At 35.5% G+C, this 22730-nt stretch overlaps 2 protein-coding genes across 5 annotated transcripts in view; both read right to left on the reverse strand.

Moving 5' to 3' along the window:
* Nucleotides 1–19541, reverse strand: part of Frl (formin-like protein) — a 79853-nt gene extending 60312 nt beyond the window's left edge. For both annotated transcript variants that reach the window (XM_076122167.1, XM_076122168.1), the window contains exon 1: nt 19141–19541. In XM_076122167.1, the coding sequence (XP_075978282.1) occupies nt 19141–19293 (153 nt within the window). In that variant the 5' untranslated portion in view covers nt 19294–19541. The remainder of the gene's footprint in view (nt 1–19140) is intronic.
* A 1321-nt stretch (nt 19542–20862) lies between these two features.
* The window catches only part of LOC142977917 (uncharacterized), a 36095-nt gene continuing 34227 nt past the window's right edge, over nt 20863–22730 (reverse strand). For all 3 annotated transcript variants that reach the window (XM_076122046.1, XM_076122045.1, XM_076122047.1), the window contains one exon: nt 20863–22500. In XM_076122046.1, the coding sequence (XP_075978161.1) occupies nt 22279–22500 (222 nt within the window). In that variant the 3' untranslated portion in view covers nt 20863–22278. The remainder of the gene's footprint in view (nt 22501–22730) is intronic.

The raw sequence follows: 22730 nt of genomic DNA on the forward strand, positions 1-22730 counted from the left end.
TTCACGCAAAAACTACTGAACGGATTTTCATGAAATTTGGTACGCATATAATTTATAACTCAGACTAACACATAGCATACTTTTTACCCCGGAAAATTTATTCACGCGGAATAAATCGCGGGTAGAAACTAGTCAGTACATAACTCTTGGTTAATTACACTTTTAATATTCAACGAAAATAGATTCTAAACAAACTATAACACGTAGTAATAACGTTGAACTAGCAATAAAACAGCATTCGCCACTTAAAAACCATTTTGTTCTGCATTCTAATTGCCGTCGAACTACTATATTTTGCATAAAAACAGTATAAAAGCATATAACGACACATAATTAAACTACGGTGATCTCAGGAAGCTTGGAACGAATCTTAAACGAGAGGAAAAACGTGGGAAAATCAACTTTGGTAATTGTTTTTTAAGTTTCTTTAGAAATAGCGGGACAAATTGTGATGGTTTATTGCAGATAGTTAAGTTAATTTATGGCAAAAATGACTAGACATGGAGTAATGTAGTCATTACTTAACGTAAAAATTGTTTAGCTCAACCATTGAAATTCTGATCTTTACGGTATTTAAGATGATTGGTTGGTTGATAATTGGAAATGGGAAAAAAAGAGTTCCGGACTGGAGTCTTGCCCCTTTACTCAAGAAGACACTTCGACAAATACCTAGTACTTAAACCTCTTAAAGATAAAATAAAGCAAACAGCGAGTAAAACTACCCAACCTTTCAGGAAGCAGCCGTTTACAGCTACTGAAATTAATGGACAAACCGTGTTCTAACGTTTACGTCCAAACTTGTTATTACTTAGATAAATGGAAGACGTGATAGTTTCCTACATGATATATAACGTTTAAACTCGAGACAGACATGCCCTGCACTTGAGTACTTGTTTGTTTTATAATTATATGCAAGTGCTACACGACGAGCCGTAATGCGACAACTGCAGACGTTATTGATTGTATTTAATACTATCTGATACGCGCAACTTCGTTTGCAATAAGAAAGAATGGATCATAATTTTCCCCGTTTTTGTAACATTTTTTACTGGTACTCTGATTCTATTGGACGTAGCGTGATGATATATAGCCTTCCTCAATGAAGAGGCTATCCAACAGTACAAGAATTCTTCAATTCGCAACAGTAGTTCCTGAGATTGGCGCGTTCAAACAAACAAACTCTACAAATTTTATAATATTAATATCTATAGATGTTATTCATTGCACCTTGTTGTGTATCATACCGATGGTAAATTACTTTCTTATTGATGAGTGTATACACTTACATGAAAAGATAGGCTAGGTTTTTTCATATATAACATGCATGCTATGCTTGATTTGTGCGTGATGTCTTACGTGCATTGGGTGTGAAATGAGAAATTCCATAGATTTCATATTAGCAGTGGCGGGCTTAATCTGTTAGCCATCATCGTTACGTTTTAGTAGAAAACCATCGGCGTCAAAACAAGACATTTTTCTGTATCGGAATTTTGACCGAAAATATAAACGAAAAACAGTTTAATAGTGTCTCCACCACAAACGATCCATATTAAACCTAGCAACAACATCTCTAAAGCAATCTCGCCCTAAAATAGAAGATCAAACAGATACCATGAACACAAAGAGAGTGGAAACAAAAGCAAAAGGACCGGGCCCTGGGCTGGGCGCCACATGTGATGACGTCACGACATGGCCGCCAGTCAGCTGGTGCAAGCTTTGATCTACCGTGTACAAGTTTATGAAGAACTTGTGATAAGATGAAGGGATGACGATGATTGGACTCGGTTGTGATTGAATTATGAAGTCGGTCCGAGTGTTATGATGTTTGCTGTATCTGTGATTGGTAAACAAGCTCGCAATTTATGGGAATTATCGTTATTTGCTCAATGGTCAAAGGTTTATAGTCGAGTTAAAGTCGATAGTAACTACTTGAAGCTAATAACGATTAAGGTGCAGTTTATAGCCTCTCCTTTGAATTCAAGTGAAGGGTCCACACGCCCACGCCAAAAGTTGTATTTTCTTTATTGCGTCAAATGACACATTTTTTAACGACTTTGCATCAAACCCCTGTCGACACTTAAGGGAATACCACATTATGGAACATATTATGTATATTGACATTTGGTTAACATATAAGAAATGTCGTTGGTCGTAACCCAATTTTTTATAGGATTCTTTTCAATGCGCCTCCGCTTGACATTTGGGTACACCGCGGGTAAATGTTCACTTTCCCATAAAAATGTTTGTACTAACGTTTTGGTGAAATAGGTTAATGACTAATACACGAGTATTATTGAGCCCTGATGAGCAAAGATTGAAGTGAAACATTAGGAAACAGAAGCCCGAGAAGATTTTTTTCCAAAATATTTTTTATGAAGACATTTTTATTCTGTAAGTAGGTAATTAAAACCATGATTACAAATTCTATACCTCAAATGAACATAGGCATATGAATAAATATGTTATATCGATAGTAGGATACGCATACCATCTATGCAAATATGTTGACCAATTATAAATACACAAGGGTAGTTTAGGGGTTGAAGCACGTTGCGGTACACCCCTGGGATAGCGAAGCAATCTAATGAAATATTTGCCTACTCTCCCCTAATCGGTACCACCTGGCCACAATGCAAATTAATATGCAGATTTTTCATTTAACCCCTAAAACTTTGAGAACTATTTTATTTATAACTAGTGGGCCCTACGCTCGTATAACTTAAGAAAAATTAAAGTTGACTTTCAACCACCTACTCTAACCTGCTGGGGAATTATTGAAGTTTGATATATCTCGTACAGTTCAGCCAGCGTTCTCGGTGGTTCTCTAACATATTAAGCATGTTGTCATACAAACCTTTCTCCTGAATCACTCTATCTATTACAAAAACTGCATCAAAATCCGTTGCGTAGTTTTAAAGATTTTGTCACACATACATGCAGATATAGGGACTAGAGCGGGAAGCGACTTCGCTTTATATCATACTATGTACTAAAATTACCTACTTTGGTTACCAGGAGCATATAAGTCTAAAGAGTAGGCAATAAAATTATTTCACAAAACCTACAGCTTTATAATATAAAGACGTGAACTACAAAGTTGAACTATCAGGAGTTCTTCTGCAGCGATAAGCATCTTCAACTTGACTCCATAGCCAAGTGTTCTGCTAACTTCTGTCGCGTTACATGCCAGAGATTCCTTTTAAACGGTACAAGATGTTCTAGCCAAGTTTAATCGCTTGGCTTAAGTTTTTCAATTAAACTTTCAGTGCTATCTGTTGTCCTGTCGCGTGTGTACTTGACGTGTGAGCTAAGTTAGTCTTTGACTCCTTATCTTAAATAGTGTTAGAACTACAGGCATAGTTAAAGACAACTCTTGCTCTAAGAATAGCCCTTGTGTCGCGGGGACTTTTACAATCATACATACAAGTTCAACCAGAGCCGAAACCATTATTTGTGGATCGCACATATAATTGTCCCGTGTGGGAATCGAACCCACGACCTCTCGACGCAATGGTAGCGGCGGTGCGACCTAAATCACTGCGCCACGGACATAGTCAGTAGTTCTACCAACTGTTCATGTTGTCTGAAATCGAACCATAGTCTTATCTTAAAAAATATAATAACATGTTTCGGGGCTAATACAAAACGGAACACATAAGTGGTTGCTCTGCTGTCAGTCAGTACACGCGAATTTTTTTACACATCATTATTAGTTCATTACAATATCACCTCGGAGTTCTTCTCAATAAAGTCTTGCGTGGATGCGGTGCGTTTTTGTTAATGGCGGTGGGTTCATCGACCTACGCACAGAGGCATCTTGTGTGGGCGATATCGGAGTTATCGTAGACGAGTGACGTCATCGCACTAATGTCTACGATCTTAGGGGTATTACTGTTACCATTCATGTCTCATCTATTTTGTTGTGAATCATTATTAAGTGTTGTATTACTAATAGCGTTCATTTCGAAAACTGTTTACACTATTTATATAAATAGGTACATATTTAAGATTGACATACCAATGATTTTTCGAAGTAATGTGCATTAAAAATAATTATCACTTGCTCTAACGGTGTAGGAAAACATCGTGATAAAACCTTGCATGCCTAAAAATTTGTTTAATACACAATCCACACTTGGCCAGCGTGGTCAACTCAGACCCATCCCCACGTTTGAGAGGAGACCCTTGCCCTGCAGTGGGACAGAAATGGGTTAAAAAATTAATGATGAATAGAACTAACTTCGGATAAATCATTGAATTCACACTTACAGTTGCATCTAAGGGGCGAGAGGGTGTTAAGGATATCCGGGTGCAGTGTATCAATATGTTAAGGATGCTGTTGCTTGCCAACACTAATGCATCAAGCATGTTTGCGGAAACACGCTCGGATGCATTCAATATAATACCATACAATATAAACAAGTAGAGGCTGTCACAAGTATAAGTAGACCAGAAAATATTACCAGTAGTTATTCCTAGGTATCAATTCGGTGGTGTATAATAAAACGATATTAAACTTGTACTCATAAAAGGTTCATATAAAATGTTCAGGCTGCGTTATTTTTCTCGTAAATAATGTTGAAATTGTAATCATTAAACCAAAATATTGAATTAGGCACTCATCTGATTCCAACGAAAATACGGTATCGTGATGTCACTACACTGTATTTCTATAATAAAATGTATTTTTGACATTTCATAAATCGTAGCTGATTAGACTGTTTTCAAGTAATTCAGCCTTTCGCGGCTATAGAACTTAGACCTTTCACAATTAAAGTCAGCTGGCGAGCTCCAGACTAAATGTTAGTTTATTATAAGCTGTACAATTTGCCCTTCGCTCCTGTATTCATGAAGACTTAACAACGAATGTCACGCGATGTATCGTGTTGGCTACTGTTCAGATTACGCCCAGCAAAAGGACAACGCCTTTCAGTTTAATCAATTATAAAGATAGTTTTAGAATATAGTTCAAATGCCGCATAATAGGTACTGAAAAATACCGCTAAACACCCGGAATATAGGTCTATAAAACTCATTACAAATAAGGAAATACAAGTAATTACAGCAACATTTTCCTCTGTCCTATAACCATTCATTGGAGCGATCTACATAAGGCCATTGAAGCGATTGCAAGGCTTTTAACCGGACGTATTAAATATAACGCCATTGAACAAAATCCATCAATATTACAAAATTGCATAGTATTACGACAGACCGAAGGGCCATGCTACAAGGTTTATTTCGTAACATAATCTACCAACCGTTTCCATAGAACATATTTTTGTGAATAATATTTCCACGGTCTACGAACACACTAATCACCGTACCGGAGTGGATCTGAAACTTCATATTTGTTTGTAAAATCTCACGTTTACTGAATGAAAGAAGAATTCTGTATTTATAAATATTGTGTAGTATGTGCACTCGTGCAGGAATCAACTTGTTTCGTTGCACATTTATGGTTCCAGAGTAGAACCTTGCGGTACTCTTTTCTTTTAAAGTTCTCATCAGATGTAATAGTGAAAGTTAAAAGACACTTGTTTTCATTACTTATTTTTGACTACAAATGTGATGTAATTTTGCATTCAACTAGGCATAAAAGCTGTGGATACATTACTCAAGACAAAAGTTAAAGCGACATTCCTAAGAAAGAATAGGTATACTTAGATATGAATTGTTTTGCAATATTATGCATATTAAGTGAAAGTTGCATTCCTGACTCTGGAATTCATTTCTCCATTGAAAGTAAGACCAACAAGCCCATGCACACGTATAAAAACTTTATATTTCTGCATAGAATCTCCTCATTTTTCACAACCTAAACAGCTGTTCACGCAAACGTAATTTAATGTTTAAAACTGAAATGGAAATTAATATACCCAGTTCCCATATTTCCGTTAACAATAATATTATGATACATAATTACGACTGTGTCGACCTTCGGCGGGTCTAGGCCGTGACGGCTGCGCGCACTTCAAGTATGACCGTATGACAGACGCATACGCGATGCGCTGTGGGAATTTTATCTAAGTTATTGTGAGATAATTGCACCTCATTATACATAGTTATTGTTGATGAATAGCTTAACGGATGATAGGCACTATTGTTTGAACGGAAGATCATGACTCATGATTATAAAACACGTTTGTACTTATGTTGTACTCTTTAGACGACTTCCGATACAATTAACAATAATAGGTAGTAAAGTATAGATACATACGTTTATACCTACAATCACGCCTTCCTATAGGCGTAAGCACAGAGAACGCCACTTGGTACAATCCTTCCAAACTTCTTTTGCTTCATACACATCTACATCTTGTAATTCTTGGTATACTAAAGTATACCTAAATAGGAAATTCAACTGTATGTTAAGTACATAAAATAAACACATAAGAATCTGTTATAAGAGGAAAGAACCTCGTATACAAATAAAAACTAAATGCTAAGAAAACTACAAAAATGTAATTACGGAAGAATCCATGGAACTGCGCAAACGCAGTTTTATTTATCACCACATAGCACTACTTGGCAACTTAATAAATATTTATAAAACCGTAATGTTTTGTATACGTTAGCATTCGTTATAACAACAGTTTTATTACGTTCAAATAAAACCTAGAAACTGTAAGAATTTAGATTCACTTGCACTTTTTAAGAACCGTGTCAAACACCTATACATTAGCTTTATTTAATACACACGTGTTTATGAAATAAAGTCATTATTACTGTTTTTGTAATGTAACAACTTTTGATTTTATTTACAGATCTAGTAATATAGACATAAAAATTAGTCTCAAGCTGTTGAAAACTTTCAACGAAGAGATCAAAAGAAGTTATCGTAAAATCTTGGAAAATTGAAACATCTATTTATAGGTAAATACAAATGAATCACCATGTAAAAAGGTACGTACGCGCATACATTTTTAACGGAATCTACAGGATAAAATTGTACAATACCAGGACGAAGTCAGGCCACTTCGCTGGTTATTAGAGATAGATAATAACTATTCTGACATGGACCCAAAAATACATTTGGAGAAAGGAAAAACAAGAAAACCTTTTCCAAACTATCCAAAACGCTTCAATCTACAAAAATATATTCATCTTACAATCTCAATTTGCTATCTTAAATTGTTGTACCGTCAACACTTGCATGTGATACATAATTATTCGCATATTCTCGTCTGAGTCAGGCCAATTATCGTCGACCTTGTCCATACTTCGTGATTAATTCAGGTTCACTTTTTGCCGCCATTGTAAAACGACGCCATGACAGTTTGTTTTTTAAGGCAAAGGTATGAAACAGCTGTGCCTGATTTATCAGCAGGTGGTTTTGAATGGAACGATTTTTATACGATCGTTTGGTTATTTGAAAGTTAATTTTAGCTTTCGTGAAATAACTTTAAGGTCTTCAAGCACAAACGTATTAAGGCCTAATTGTTGAATTCATTTACAAAAGTTCCACAGTTAAGATACTCAAAAAATAAGCTCAAATTAAAAAATCCGCTGTTGTGCATTATTTTCCTTAACTATGCAAATATTTCAACAAGGTATCAAAAAAGCAGGTCAAATCAACTAACCGCATAATGAGTCAATCGCTAAAGCTAGCAAAAAGTCGATCAATTAAAGCCGGTTAATCAAGCACACCATACATTTAGTGACGTCACGACACAGTTGGCCACACGCCATCATTGTGTCCTGGTGTCGCTTACCTTGTAACTGTATACATGGTGTTGTGTTCACTGTTCATGGATCCTGTATCACGTGTTAAGTACTTGTATGATGATTGGTGTTAAACGTTACACGGATTGTATTGCATGGGGAACCTTTATGTTGAAGGATATGTTATGTTTGACGGCCTCCGTGGCGCAATTGTTAAGGTGGTCACCTCGACACTACCAGTAAATCCAGAGGTTCGATTCCTACACGGAACAAATATTTGACCGAGCCATAAATAGTTGTTTCTGGTCTGGTTGTACTTTGTGTCCGTTGTTTGTATGTTAGTAAAAAGTCCCTGCGACACAAGAGCAATTTCTAATGCGGAAGTTGTCTTTTACTTTTTGAACAGTTCGACTACCAGAAATAAATTGTGTAATCAAATCAGTTGCTGTTTAAATCTCTTATCCCTTGGTTTAAGAGGTATTTTTTTTCTTAAAGCACCAAGAGAAACGTTAATCGTTTTACGCAAAGAGTGTAAATTGTAAAATTTAATTAACCCACTTTCACCAACTACTGAATATGAGTATTTTTGAAGCCCTTTCCATTGGTCTTGGTAACGTCTCGCTTATTGCAATTTGCATTTATATCATTTGAGTTTCTAAAGACGTAAGCATTGAGACATGTGGCTTCATAATCGCGACATTACTTTACACCTTAGGGCTTGCAATAGTTGCAACACACATTCGGTTCGGCAAAATTTATAGACCAACAAAACGGACTCAACTCACTTTTTCAGCTTGTGCCGATGGGGCTCATCTACACATATTCAGTTTTGCCGCCCGACTAGGCCGATTAAAGCTAAATCGAATATGTGTGTAGCAAGCCCAAGATAATGTATAATAGAATACGGGAATTAACATGAACGCGCATTTTACCTTAAAATGTCTAACGTTTCGGCAATTTTCGGCGAAACGTTAGGCATTTTCGCACGTATAAGTATGTGTGTATAGCCCAAGATAGTGTGGGATCTTATGACACAGGTAATTAGTCGATCATGTGTGGTACAACCTGAGACCTATTCGATACAAGTCGTTCTGGTCTCGTAATGGCGTGTCATCGCCTTGTGCGGTCTTTCATTAAGCGGGGTTCATTTACAAAATGATAATTATTTTCATTGTACAGACAGGAGAGATGCAATATAATGTACCTTTGTACACTTGGTCATATTGAGCTCCTTTAACGGTGTTGTAATTACCATACAGCATTCATTATTGTTCAAACGACCATCGGATGAACGACAAGGTAAGAAAAAGAACAGAAACAGAAAAAGAACAGAAACTTGTAGGTACGTAGGTTTGCACCTCACATTTCCGTTGAGTTTCGAACCCGGTTCGATCAAAAACTTCAACCGGTATGTGTAACCATTGGGCTACGGCTACTCATAAGGTACGTAAGTTTGTACCTACATATTGAAACCTAGACTTATCGCTTATCGGCAGTATAGTATTGTCAGTTATTATCCTCAGAAAGATATAGTAGGTAAATAGCTGAGCTAATCTTCAACATGAGTAAATTGGCGAGTAAGAACCTCATTAGTTCAGTAATGAATACCTACAGTTCCTACTAGTACATCCTTCCTGCATGCAACGGACGCAACAAACGGAAACCATATTATATCCATTATTTACTTTATTACTTACTTCAAAATGTTATGTAATTATTTACTTTAAAATAAGCAATTTTTTTTAAAGATGACCTTTGGTGAATGGGAGAATATTAAATGTAAATCACATCATTATTTCAATATAGTCACGAATTTTCCATTGGGGAAACTGCCGATTTATTTGTTGCTTTTTAAATTAACCGAATAAGTAATTCGAAATCGAAGCAAATAATAAGAAATATTTACCCTCATACATATAAGCAGACACCAATTATAGCATTACCTTTCACACTAAGAGACAGAACATCAATAGAAGCCTATCATTTATATAACATAGAGTACTTTTTATCAAAGACATACCACCTACACCTACTTATCACAAGGAAGAAAAATACGCCTCCATAATTAACACCAAAGCACCGTTACTTAAGGTACCTACTTAAAATATTAACACCGTTATCTTACAAAAGGAAATCTGAATATGCAAAATTAATATTTCATCTCGTCGAGAGCATATTTTGTTTATGTTTTTCAAATATCTGCACACTCATTCAAGATGATGAACTTTTCAACTGCCTGTTTTTTAACACACAAAAGCTTTGCATCTCATTTCTTTTTTTACCAGATGGTGTTGCAATAGGATAGGTAATAAAGAGTAAATACCAAAGATGGATAGTCTATGTCTACTAACTAGTGAGAATAAATATGAAATAGTATACCAGTTGTTTTTTGCCTAGGTATTTCTGGTCCCACACATCCAATAACAGGAGCGACAAAAAAGAATTATTGCTAGTAACTAAGTAAATATAATAAAAAGCAGACCTGGGAATTACAGTTACGTCGGGGAAAAATATTCCACCTCATTAAAAGGGATAATGGAACAGTCATTCTATGAATACATTACTGGTACGAACGTCACGGTAAAATATTAAGTACAACTGGTTTAGTCAGGTCAAACGTTCAAATACGATTCGTCAACGAATTGTGACGACTGCAGGTTGACGCGGAGGAAAAAAGGGTGCTGACGCGATGGAAAATTAATTTTCGCAAAAATTCGCAGATTCAAGTGTTTCATTGATTTTGAAATATTTTTCTGCAGCTCTTGAAAGAAAAACTACAAAAATACCTAGTATTGTGAAGTCTTTAAACTTTAGTTCGACTCTAAACGATATTTCATAATAAACACTTTCAAAGAAACGAACTCTTTAATCACAAAATCATAATTTAACCCGTCATCTCCGCATGGGGTACAAACTTACAAACGATTTGGGCCGTTTATCGCCCAATCCAATTACCAACCAATTTTAGTATCACCTATAACTCACGTAACATTAAAAAAGACATAACAAGCGGTATTAAATCATAGTGTGTTTCAAAAGATTTATTAAAACATTAATCTCCGGTCGTAAACAAAAACTTGATGTGCTTTTTGCCGTTGCGTTTGTCGCAGCGAAATGTACCGATTTGTTCCGACATTGCGATGCGGCGTGTCGCATTGTCGTGTTTTTGATGTCATCATGTCGCACGCCCACATACCGTAGGAGTATGTGGCTGGTGTTTTTATAGCGATCCGAATGCTTGTGAGTCAGCTGCGCATATCTGATCTACCTTTGGTTATGCGCGGTGTAATGGCGCTGTGATTGATGAAACAGTTTATTTGGTAGCTCATTCATGTGGAAGGGAATAACCAATGATGCGTACTGATAAAGCTACTTTTCTCGCTATTACGAACTCCAGTAGCCATTCAAATAAAAAATCATAAGCTAGAAAAGATTGTGTTCCTTTTTCTTTTAACTTAAAAAAAGGGTTCTACTTTCTTATTATATTTAAGCGTCATTATTCAACCCCCATGTAATATTTCCATAGTATTTGTACACAGAACAGCATTCTATTCATTACAGGTTTCCCAGACGGAAAATGCTCCAAATATCGATCACCAGTTGTGCAATGTGCAGTACCGTTCGTTATAGCATTGTATAGAGGCACATAGAGCGACGACGTCGGGCTACCGAGCTGCCGGGACGCGTGGACGGGTTTCCACCGACACGCCGATAATGGCTCAACATACCGTTTTCCTTAAAAGCAAACGACACTTACTATAAACTAGGCTGTTATCGTTTAGAACTATGTATGGAAGTCACGTGTAGGGCGCTACAGAAGAGAAATATGTTTGGACGCAAAATCATTGTTATGTCACTTCACATTCGGCATTCAAACAATATTCTGTTGGCAGGAAATTGTTTGAGAACGTCTCGGAGGAAATTGAATGAAAATTGCCGTAGCGACATCAATATGAATGACTACAGGTGTTCATATTGTAAAACAATAAACATTTTTATGGGGCCATAAATCAAGTAGGTATTCGAATAGAATATGATTACCTAGTAGGTAGCTAGACAAAAATCTCTTATTATGAATGAAACCAGTTTTTATAAATAAAGGTGTTTTATTTATTTGAATCTAAACATTGATTTTAATTTTACACAGGCAACCCGTTTTGATAATAGAAAATTCTATAATTTCGCAATCATCAACACAATAAAGTTTCGGTATCTCAAATGAATTGCTCTTACTACATGCTGGATTTTCTAAGTTTTTTTTGTATTTTCTGTCAGTTTATCCCTTCGCCAAGCAACTCGTAGATACTAAAACCATTTCATCAAGATATTCTATGACACGACACACAAAATGCCAGTGCAGATATAATGACATCCTCATTAGCCGGGTGCCCAAAATGGCGCAGCGTCGCGTCGGTCTGTTCGACGCAAGACTAATATTTGTGTAATCTACGTCTGTGCGTCTTTGTTTCAAGTCTGGTGACGTTAGTACATAGCTATAGAAGGAACTGTACGAACCTTTGTATTGATTAATAGTTAGATTAGCAAATGTTTTGTGAATAGTTTAGCTGTCGTTTGGATTTCAACACATTGAAATAGATAGGTAAAATAAGTCAAAATCCCCAACCCGTACTTGGCCAGCGTGGTGGACTCAAGGCCTAACCCCTCCCTTATTCCGGGAAGAGAACCTTGTGGGACATTAATGGGTTAAATTTATTTGTTAGCTGAAAAATACCTGATCCATGAAACATAAAAGGAAAAGAAAATACATGGTACTTAAAAAGTCCCTTTTCCTGTTATTCAATGCTGTTATTCAATGGTTGTTTTGCTAAAGCCTTTTGTAGTCATGGCGTAGGTACACCATATGTTGTGTCATATAGGTACCTATGTATGTGAATCAATGGATGACAAACAATAGACAGAAAACACTTTATACTGAATAACACTTAGCATTATCAAAATGAGGGTTTTCCTATAACGGCAACAGTAGTTTGCACGTTTAAGCAGTAATAATATTATTCTAATTAAAATGTATCGAAACAATATATATCTAATTATTACGTGACTCCTAAAAATAGTCTTGTTATTCACTGTGGTCGGAACCTATACAGATAGACAGACTACTTAATAAAATTAAATACGTAAGCCTTTGTCTTTTCAAAAGTTCTAAAAAAATAAGTTTATTTCTCTGCTTTCAGAACAAAAAAAAAACCTAAATATTTTGTCTCCTTCTACCGTGAATTACCTTCTTGTAATGATGCAATAACTTTCAGTTTCCTTGTGAGGTCGACCGAAACATCCACTTTTATTTTACTCAATCGAGACTTGATTAAATTGTCATGCTCAACGAATAAAAACTAAAAGCTCATACATAAAGTAATGATAAAAACTCTATTAATACAAAGGCCGTATCTAAACTAATCTATGAGTAAAGCAATATAATCGTTTAATTAAAGCGCCACACCATGCGGCCGGGCACCCCATGCTCCATACATTGTGGAATGCAGCGACGCATGCGCCGGCCGAGTGATTAATACAAAACCTGTATGACAAGTGCTGGGATACTCAACTCACTAGTTTTAGAAACACCATGTACTTACGTCACGCAATTGAGTTTAATTTTAAAATAATATGTGAATCATTCATCGGGATGTTTTTATTCATAGATAAAGCTGGACTCACCAGTCATTCAGTCTTAAATTGGTCTTATCTACTTAATATTGACGAAGATTATAACTAACTTTTCACGTGTCATACAACAAATGCGGGTTTATAGATTAAATAATTTAATAGTCACCTATTTTCAGACACAGAAGAGCGGTTATCCCACCGTCTAAACAAAAAATCGTCGTGTCGTAACTATTACGAATGCGTACTTAGCTGTATCATTTATTTTTTAACACGTTAACTTAACAGCTGTTTCAAAAATCCTTTTATACCAGATTAAAATACAAATATATTTCTTAAGTATCAAAAATTCTTGGACCTTAGTAAAGTCGATTGTATAAAATGACAGACTGGGAACAGACAGTTATATTTATTTACATTTATTATAGTGTGTGCTTCCTGCATCATTGTGTTATTATTTATAGCACATTAAGATAACGATTGTTTATAATTACAACAACACAACACAAGTTAAGTGGTTAATTATTTAAACTTGAAGTAGGTACCAGAGTTAATGAGTTTTTGTTTAAGAGCTCAGAATTTGCAAGTTGCAAACATTAAGGCAAAGTTGAACACTTACAGGCTAAACTGGTAGACAAGGTTGAGATTGGAAGACGTTGCAATGAAAAACCAAATACATGAGTAGGTACATCCAGTAATGGAACCAGCAGATTTTGCTGATTGTATTATTCTAGAACGACTTTAATAGAGATTCACATGATATGTTGAGATTTTGTCTTCGAATACAAAATTTAAACGACGCAGACAGAACGACGGGCTTACGCTTGTCTAGTACCCAGTTTCCAATAAAATAAATAAGAACAGTTTTACGATAAGTCCTCGTTTTATTAGCAACAGTTTTATGTTGTTTTTCTATGGTTAAAGCCGGAAGCGTCACGCTGTGTAACGTTCACCATAGCGCATAGGTTCAAATGTCGCTAATCAGGGAAAGCGTTAATTCTGAATTGTCTATTATTATTTTTTAAACAGCGTTCTATTGTGAACATAGAACTTATTGCTTTCGCGTTAATTGAAATAGGGTAGAAAAGTTACAATTTCCTAAGTAACTGTTTTGACTTTTACGAGAATCCTAAAGCTTTCTCGGCCATTTTTGAATCCCAGTAAAAAGAAAGTACATAACCTACCCAAATAGCAAATGAAGTAACTATTGGTATCTAATTGAACACGGACAGAAGGAGATGTTTAACTTTTCTTTGAAATCTCATGAGACATCTGTACAATCAGAATATTTACTAGAAAACCTTTCATAAATACCTAATTATCTTCAATATACAAGCGAATATTAGTCAGTATGTAAGCTGCAGTACTTCCGCAAACATGAATCAAATAAACATCACTATGAATTATAATAGAGGATAACACATGAATACATTATCGATATAATTCGATATAATCATTAATCATTGTTAATTGTTTAATGCTCCGATACACAGACTGATGACTGATAATGCTCATTTATTTGACAAGCTATGACGAATTATCGTGGTCTAATATTGTGTAAGCGATAGATACATAGTTTAATGTTAATGCAGTACTCATATAGTTTAAAATATTAATGTAATACTTAAGTATTTAATTGTATTGCTGGATACATAGTTATTTAGTGATCTTTAGATAGATTCTATAGAAAACTTTGTATTTTACTTAGTATTTATAAGTGCAATTTACCTAGAATTCACAGTTTACCTAAGCTTGTAGTTTCAAGTACTTTTTTTAAGCGTCTAGTGCTTTCCTATATTATTCATTTGATTAGGTGTGAATTGCCTTGTATTGTTTTATTTCCGCGCGTGATATCATGCACAGAACAGAAGATAATTGCATCTAAGTTATCCAATCAATTTTTTTGTAGGGAGTTGCAGTTCCGGCGTATTCTCACGACGATAAACGTTGCACACGAAAGTTAATTTTTCCATTACATTTAAATACAGTCATCTTGATCAGCGTATTAACTCGATTGCTCTTATTACAAAGCAAAGGTCACAAGGGCCTACTGACCCTATTCGACCACGCCGCGTCGGCGGCACTCGACAGCTCGTGGACTCATGACTCACTTGTCATTTACTTGCTCAAACCAAATGACCTTGTGTTAATGAAATCTTCCTGTTTTTGTTACACCGTCTTTGTTTACTTTACAATTTAAATGGAATCTTTGGTTATTGCGGTCAAAGGCGTATTCATCAAACGAATTTGTTGCAACTTGAACTGTGGTTAGTCAGAATTTTGGAGATAAACTCCAGTTTAAAACAATTTAGAAGCCATTTTGATTACCGCTGACCTTTTGTGAACCGGTCAAGTTAATTCTTTAGTCAGCGAGAGTGAAGCAGGTATTGCTTAAGTTTAAAAATAATGAAGATTGTAAACTCGATTCATATTATCGATTATGCGGATTGATATTGAAGACGACAATCAATTACTGGCAAAATCAATTAATTTCGAATACGATATTTTGAATCGAATCAAATATTTTTATTACACGATATAGATAGGTTTGTGACCTATCATTTGATGACTGGCATTCATGGAATTTAAAAAACAGGCAGAAAGGATGTATAAAAATAAATCAGATATGAATATCAACCTTGGCGTGTCCATGAATATAATCAATGCGAATACTACGCCATAAATAAACAGCATTTATTATTCAAACACTTAATGTACTAGCTATTGATAAAATTGTGCAATAATTATTAAAAATTGCATTAAAAAAGATATGAACAAGGTATCTAAAGTACGATAATGCATTTTTCTTTTATTATAATCTAATTGCGTTGAATTTTACGGGGAATTCCTACATTTAGGTACCTTTATCTTTTACAGTTTTATACCTAGGTACCTAGCTACGTAAAATAACATCGTTTAATTAAAGTGCTCTACAAAAAAATTCAAATTTATTGACACACAGCATTCATTGGCTTAAAACTTGAGGTTGACGATTTAGAGTACCCATTATAATGTTACAAACAAAAATAATCTGAGAGTAGCTAAGTACCTAATACAGAACTAAATACATTGACTGTCTACCTACAGTGGGCAGTGGGTACAGATAGAACAGAAATAGCCACCCATCAATGGGGGCTCTGTAAGATAACGTAGTCCCCGTCTTGTGCGCGACGTCAACAATTTATATTGATTAAGAACTTTGAAGGACTGTGAGAATTACAGTTCTTTTTAAATAGGATGATTTTGGTTAAAAGAAAATACCTAGCCTGGTTGTACAAAACTTTAATAATTCTGAAGTAGTTCCTTGACTTGATTTGTATGCATGAAGCCAGGATATAAAGAAGGCATCTGTGTGTCAAATTTAATTAAAATCCATTCAGTAACTCTCAAATAATACCTATCAATAATAATAGTAAAAAATATAAAAAAATATGATCTCTTGAATAAGATTATTCAGAATAGATACCTATTTGAAGTAAATGCGCAGATGTACAATAAGAAAAACTGTTGTAAATCATTATAACTCACTTTTGTTCTGAGTTATTTTATTGTTATTGAGTGTACTAAGCCATGACAAAGTCCAGATAGCGAGTTTATTCATTGTTTTTCTTTGTAACTTTGTAAATACTCATACATAAATATTTTTAAAAGGTTTGTTTATTGTTACAAAGGGCTGATAATAAAATGTTATCTTATCATTCACCTACTGTTGAATGATACTGAACAGTTAAAAATTTAAAAACAAGTTCTTGCAGTGGATTCAAAACATTTTTAAATGAATCACACGAGGATTGTAAGATGGAATGATAATAATTAAATAAATAAGGAATGATATTAAAACTAAATTCCTGTTTAGAAATAAAGATATCTTGGCATCTAATTCAGCAACTTTTGAACTTAAAATTATCATTCTAAGTAATGTGTATGAAATGACCATGAACATATTTTGTTATCAATTTGTTACTGTTAAAATACATTTTATCCTACACATAGTTTTACAAGTTAGTATTTTAGATACCTAGTTGAACCATTAACACATAGTAATATGAATATAGGTCAAAATTCTTCAAGGACCTTTTATTAAAGAAAATTAGGCTTTGAACTCAAGGCCTAACCCCTCCCTCATTATGGGAGGTGACCCTTGCCCAGCAGTGGGTCATTATTGGGTTAAATTTATTCATTTATTTCAGGCTTTAACATAGGTAGACCACAACTTTTAGACATTTGAATGGCATAATCTCAAGCATTTTATACTTTCTTATTTCTATACAAATAACTGAAATTATTAAGTACTCAGTGGACAATAATTAAGTTTGATATTAACACTTACACAGGCCATTAGGAAACCACATATCATTCAACATCCTAGAAACATGACAGATAGATAAGAGCAGGAAATGTAACATTAATGTCTTATCATTGTGTTGGCTGCACTGAGGAACTTGTGCTATCATGTTTTGAAATAGAAGAGATAATGCAGCTGTGAATAGGAAGCTTTGCTTTTTTGAATGGGGACTTGTTATCTTTGTTTTTATATGGCCAATAGTATAATACATGTGATGATGGAAGCAAATCTTTATAGTAGGGTATTTGACTGTAAAATACATTTATATACTAATATAATCATGACTTCTTCTCATAGGGGTGGGATAGATCAGAGAATGCCACTTGGTATGTTCTTTAATAACTTCTTTTGCTTCATTCACATTCATACATCTGATAAAATACAGTTACACACTAAAGTAATGGAATATGTTGATTTAAGTTATTCTTAGGGACATATTTGCATGGGAGAAAGTAGATAATTGTTAAAAATAATGATTTTAACTGATATTGTAGTTGTTCTAGACATTATTAGTATATTGAGTAGTGTTCTCTTTAAATAACATGTAAAACTATACCTGACTTTAGAAATCAATTTACTACAAGCCTCTTACAGTAATAAGAAGCTATGTTAAACACAAGTAATATAAATCATTTATTATACACCATACATGAAAGTAACAGTGATGGTCAGCTGGTACACAACAAATAAACAATAATACATTGGTCATATGTTTTTTTTTCTTGGCTTAATGATCCAAGTCTTTGTCTATAAGCTTTTTAAGAACCTACCTAGTGCCTATACCTAGTGTTATGATTTGAAAATATATAGTTATACTTCTTGAGAGATTCCCATCAGAAAGTCAACAAGCTTTGTTAGGTAAGAACTGTGTGACATATTAAAGTTGTTTTTGTAAAAATTTAGTAGCTTGAGAAAGCAAAAAGATAAATAGCCATATAGGTATTTGTTTTTACAGTAATAACAATAAATTCTATACTGTCAAAAACATAGTATTTTTTTGGGTGTATAATATTGTAATAAAATTTACTCTAGTCTTAAATGCCACTAACATAGGAGGAAAACATGACAAAGACAGCAAATTGGAATACCTAGCTACACTTTGAAATGAATAAGTTATTACGATTTTTTATAACAAACAGTTTAAAAAGTTACTAACCACATGTTACATTATCGTCCGCGTGTTTTAGACACTCGTATTAAAAAAAATCGTTACATGCCTTTAAAATCTATGAAATGAATTAAAACATCGTACAGACCCACCCCTTGCTACGATAGTTGCATACATCGTATTTGTCTATAGAATCTTATAACACAATGTGAGTACAACTTCGTTATTGTTTGTACGTATTACAAATTACTAATATTACCGCACAATGTCAGTGATTGTTTATCTAAATATCTCAAACATTGACGCGAGTCTCGTAATAAAACGTATGCCGTTCACACGGTAAACAATCAGACTGTTTGTAAACATTATGCCGGCAAAATTCGACAACTACACTCACCAGAACTTTGACGAAACGGTTCTCCAGCTCGTCCCGGTCCGGCATCGGAGGCTTTGTCCGGTTCCTTGTCGACGGCTGCCGAACATGGTGACTCTTCACAGACGCCACCGGTCCGTCCAACATTGTCTGCTCCCTTGAAGTTATCAAACCCATTTTACACTGAACACTCAACGCGAACCACTATTAGCATTTTCTAACGACATCATGTCATTTTTATCACAGATAAAAGCACTAAAACACGATGAGTAATAAATCAACAGGTCACATTACACGGAGGTCGCGGCGAAGCGCAAAACTAGTTCGTCGGCAACTGCGGGCGACAACAAAGCAAACTCAAGCGAAGGGCGAAGGCCGGGCCAAACGTATGAAATGACGTGACGTGAAGTTAGCACCGAATGAATGATAAGCACGGTGTTGCCAGAACTATTATAAAAAGCTCCTCACAATAAATCAGAAAAAAACTCATTTTTAAAATGAATTTCCCTTATATTTATTACACTTAAAAGATTATTGAGGAAGTTGTCGTCAGTTAAGTGCCAACGTTAATAATTTTTTCGGTTTGCTGGACCCAAAATATATAATGATATTTATTATTTTAAATACGTAGTTATGTGGTATAAAAGCTTATAATATTTATTTCTTATGACATTCTTTATAAGCGATCTTCGTAGATTATGTAATCGAATGACTAAAGAAAACCCCTTATTTTCATTTTACTCTTTTTTCCGAATTAGCTACGTATACCCTCAAAAAGGGAAATATTCCTTAAGATGGCAACTCTGTACGCATGCGTCCATCCAATGAGAAACGAGGTTTGTTCAAAAACTAATACCACAAGCAAGCGTACAATATCACTAATAATTTATGAGTACTTTGTGATTGTTAACGGATAACAAATGTGTTTTATTGTAAAAACTTAGAACTATGATTTACTTTAGTTAATTTAGAATGCTGTAGTACTTTATAATTTAGTAACAAAATAATTAATATCGTGTACTGTGGTAACTATTGCAGTTTATCACACTGCTTTTTAACCGGTTCAAAACTGAACTGTCAAAGCTGTCAATTGTCATTTATTTTTATCAAAATGTCAGTGTGAATGATTCCTGCTAGCAAGGTTCCTAAGGTACAAAATAAATAAATTGGTGAGACGTAGACAAGGTGCACTTCAGCTGCCTGTGCTCCTGTAAAAAATGTCGTTTCAAATGTTTTGTTTTTGTGTTGTGGTAAGTAATATGATTTAAAGCAGCGGACAACCACAGGATTGTTCTTGTGATAAACTAAAGTATTGTTGTGCTTATATCACTGAATGTTATCAAAACATAATTTTAGAAGTTTATCACAAGAGATTGTCCTGTAAGGTAAGCTTGCGACAACGGCGTTGTAAAATTTTTGCAGGCATTGCACAATAAATTGATTTTCGCGCTAATATTTCTTGACATTTCTTATTCAGTGTTGCCAGTAACGAAAAAGGAATCACAATTAGTAAAGATAGTTGATATTCAAAAACAATGTTTGGCTATAGGCGAAGACCTTATATTTTTTAGGACTGTATTATGTATGATATTCTATATTGTATTAAGTATAACGTGATGCACCATTTATTATACTGGAACGTCTCCAAGTCCATGTAGTTATAGATATATTTATTAGATTATGAATCCAGGAAAGGTGAGGTCACGTTGTGATGATATTATCTAGGCGATGAAATAAAAACACGACTTGTTATTTCTATAATTTTATTGGTTATATATCATTTTTATTGTTTTTATTCGTACAAAATTATAGCGGTAACGAGAACAATGTCATTGCCCGTGTTCTATTTAAATAATATACAATACACCAATACTTTTGTTAGCACCTTTTTTTTTGTTTTTTAAACTTTTATACAAACATACCATTACCTTATATGCTACGAATGCATAGTAATAACGAAAAGATCATGGTCTTTTTACTTTCTCCATAATATGTTACTAACTAATTAAAATCATTAGTCGGATAATGGTGTTCAGAAGTGAGTCTACAACTAAATGAACTTAAAATATTCACTGAAATTATGCTCCGGGCTGTCGCGCGATACAAGCCGAGATAGCCCGGAACAAACAATTTGGTCCAGCTTCAACAATATAGTGTTTATACGTTTGTTAATTATTATAATGAATCTCCACTTCAGTACAGTCTTTGGTTAGGACAGAAGAGATATTATCAGAGATTACGTTACTTAAATTTATAATATCACAAGCATAATAAATTGAAACACTTCATTCCTAAGTTCAGTCATACTCGCATCATGTAAGAAAGCTGACAATTTGTCGCGTGAATGATTTGCACGATAGGGATAACATAATACTAACACGATACAGCTAAAGAGTGCAACACTTAACGCGAGCCCGTCGTCACCGGCACTAGTACAGGGCGGCCGGCGACGAGGGGCGACCGTGCGGGAGGCGAGGAGGCGACACTACTAACGTTACGAACATGGCGCTCACCAGCAAGCTATCAACCGACAAAGAGCACAATGCACCAAGTACTATGCGAAAGAACGTACAGTAATGTACATCGTCGATTTGTCCTAATTATATGTTACACGTACTTTTTTTAATACTTTCGAGGCATATCTTGCGTCTACTTAATCCACCTTAAGCTAAACTACACCTTATATTTTAAGGCGTTCCGTCGTCCCCGGGAGGTCTACGTCGAGCGCTAGACCCGCGTACTCGTCGCGGGGCCGAGTGGAACGCGGCTATCTACTAAAACGTTTAAAGGCACAATAAACGAGCTTATGGCAGCATCATGCCTACATACGTATAAGGGACAATAAGTATTAGACCTGTAGTACAACTAACGCAACGCTAAAGTCGGGAGAAACCAAACACTATAAGAAATGCTCATAACCTTTGTATACTAATCTAACATAATCGAGGCGAGACCCACCGCTTCGAGCCCCGCGACCCCGGGCCGGGGCCGGGGGGCCGACGAGCTCACCGTCAATATATTCTTACTACGACAACACAAACTAATTTAACTTCGAGGACGCGTCATCGATACAAAATAACAATTACGCTTACGCGATAAGATGCTTCGACCCGAGGGCTCACGGAGGAGCGGGTGCACGTTCAGTGTCGGGGAGGGGGGCGGCTACTTGGAGGAGGGGTAGTAGTAGAGCACGGCGCAGCCCGGCAGCTGCCAGCGCGAGGCGTGCAGCTCGATGAGCTGCAGCAGCGTGCGGCGGATGGAGGGCGCGGCCGCCGAGTTGAGGAAGGCGTCGCGCACGGCCGTCAGCAGCCGCTCCAGCTCGCCCGGCAGCGACGACTCCAGGTCGCGCCCGATGTACGTCAGCACGAAGAACAGGTTCTCCGTCTGCGGAACACACCGACACAATACCACACATGAGATACGACAAAGCTTAAACTTACAGTACACAAAAATGTACATATATTATGTTGGCATCAAACTGTTTTGTTCTACTCAAAAAAATGGCGGTTATACTCGAGGAAAGGGAACAGGACACGAAATGTTCCCGAAAAATATACAACGTGGTAGTCGGATAGTGCTCAAAACGATTAACGATTCATGCCAAAAATTATAGT

This window comes from Anticarsia gemmatalis, chromosome 13 (assembly GCF_050436995.1).
Source record: "Anticarsia gemmatalis isolate Benzon Research Colony breed Stoneville strain chromosome 13, ilAntGemm2 primary, whole genome shotgun sequence".
Taxonomy (NCBI): Eukaryota; Metazoa; Arthropoda; class Insecta; order Lepidoptera; family Erebidae; genus Anticarsia; species Anticarsia gemmatalis.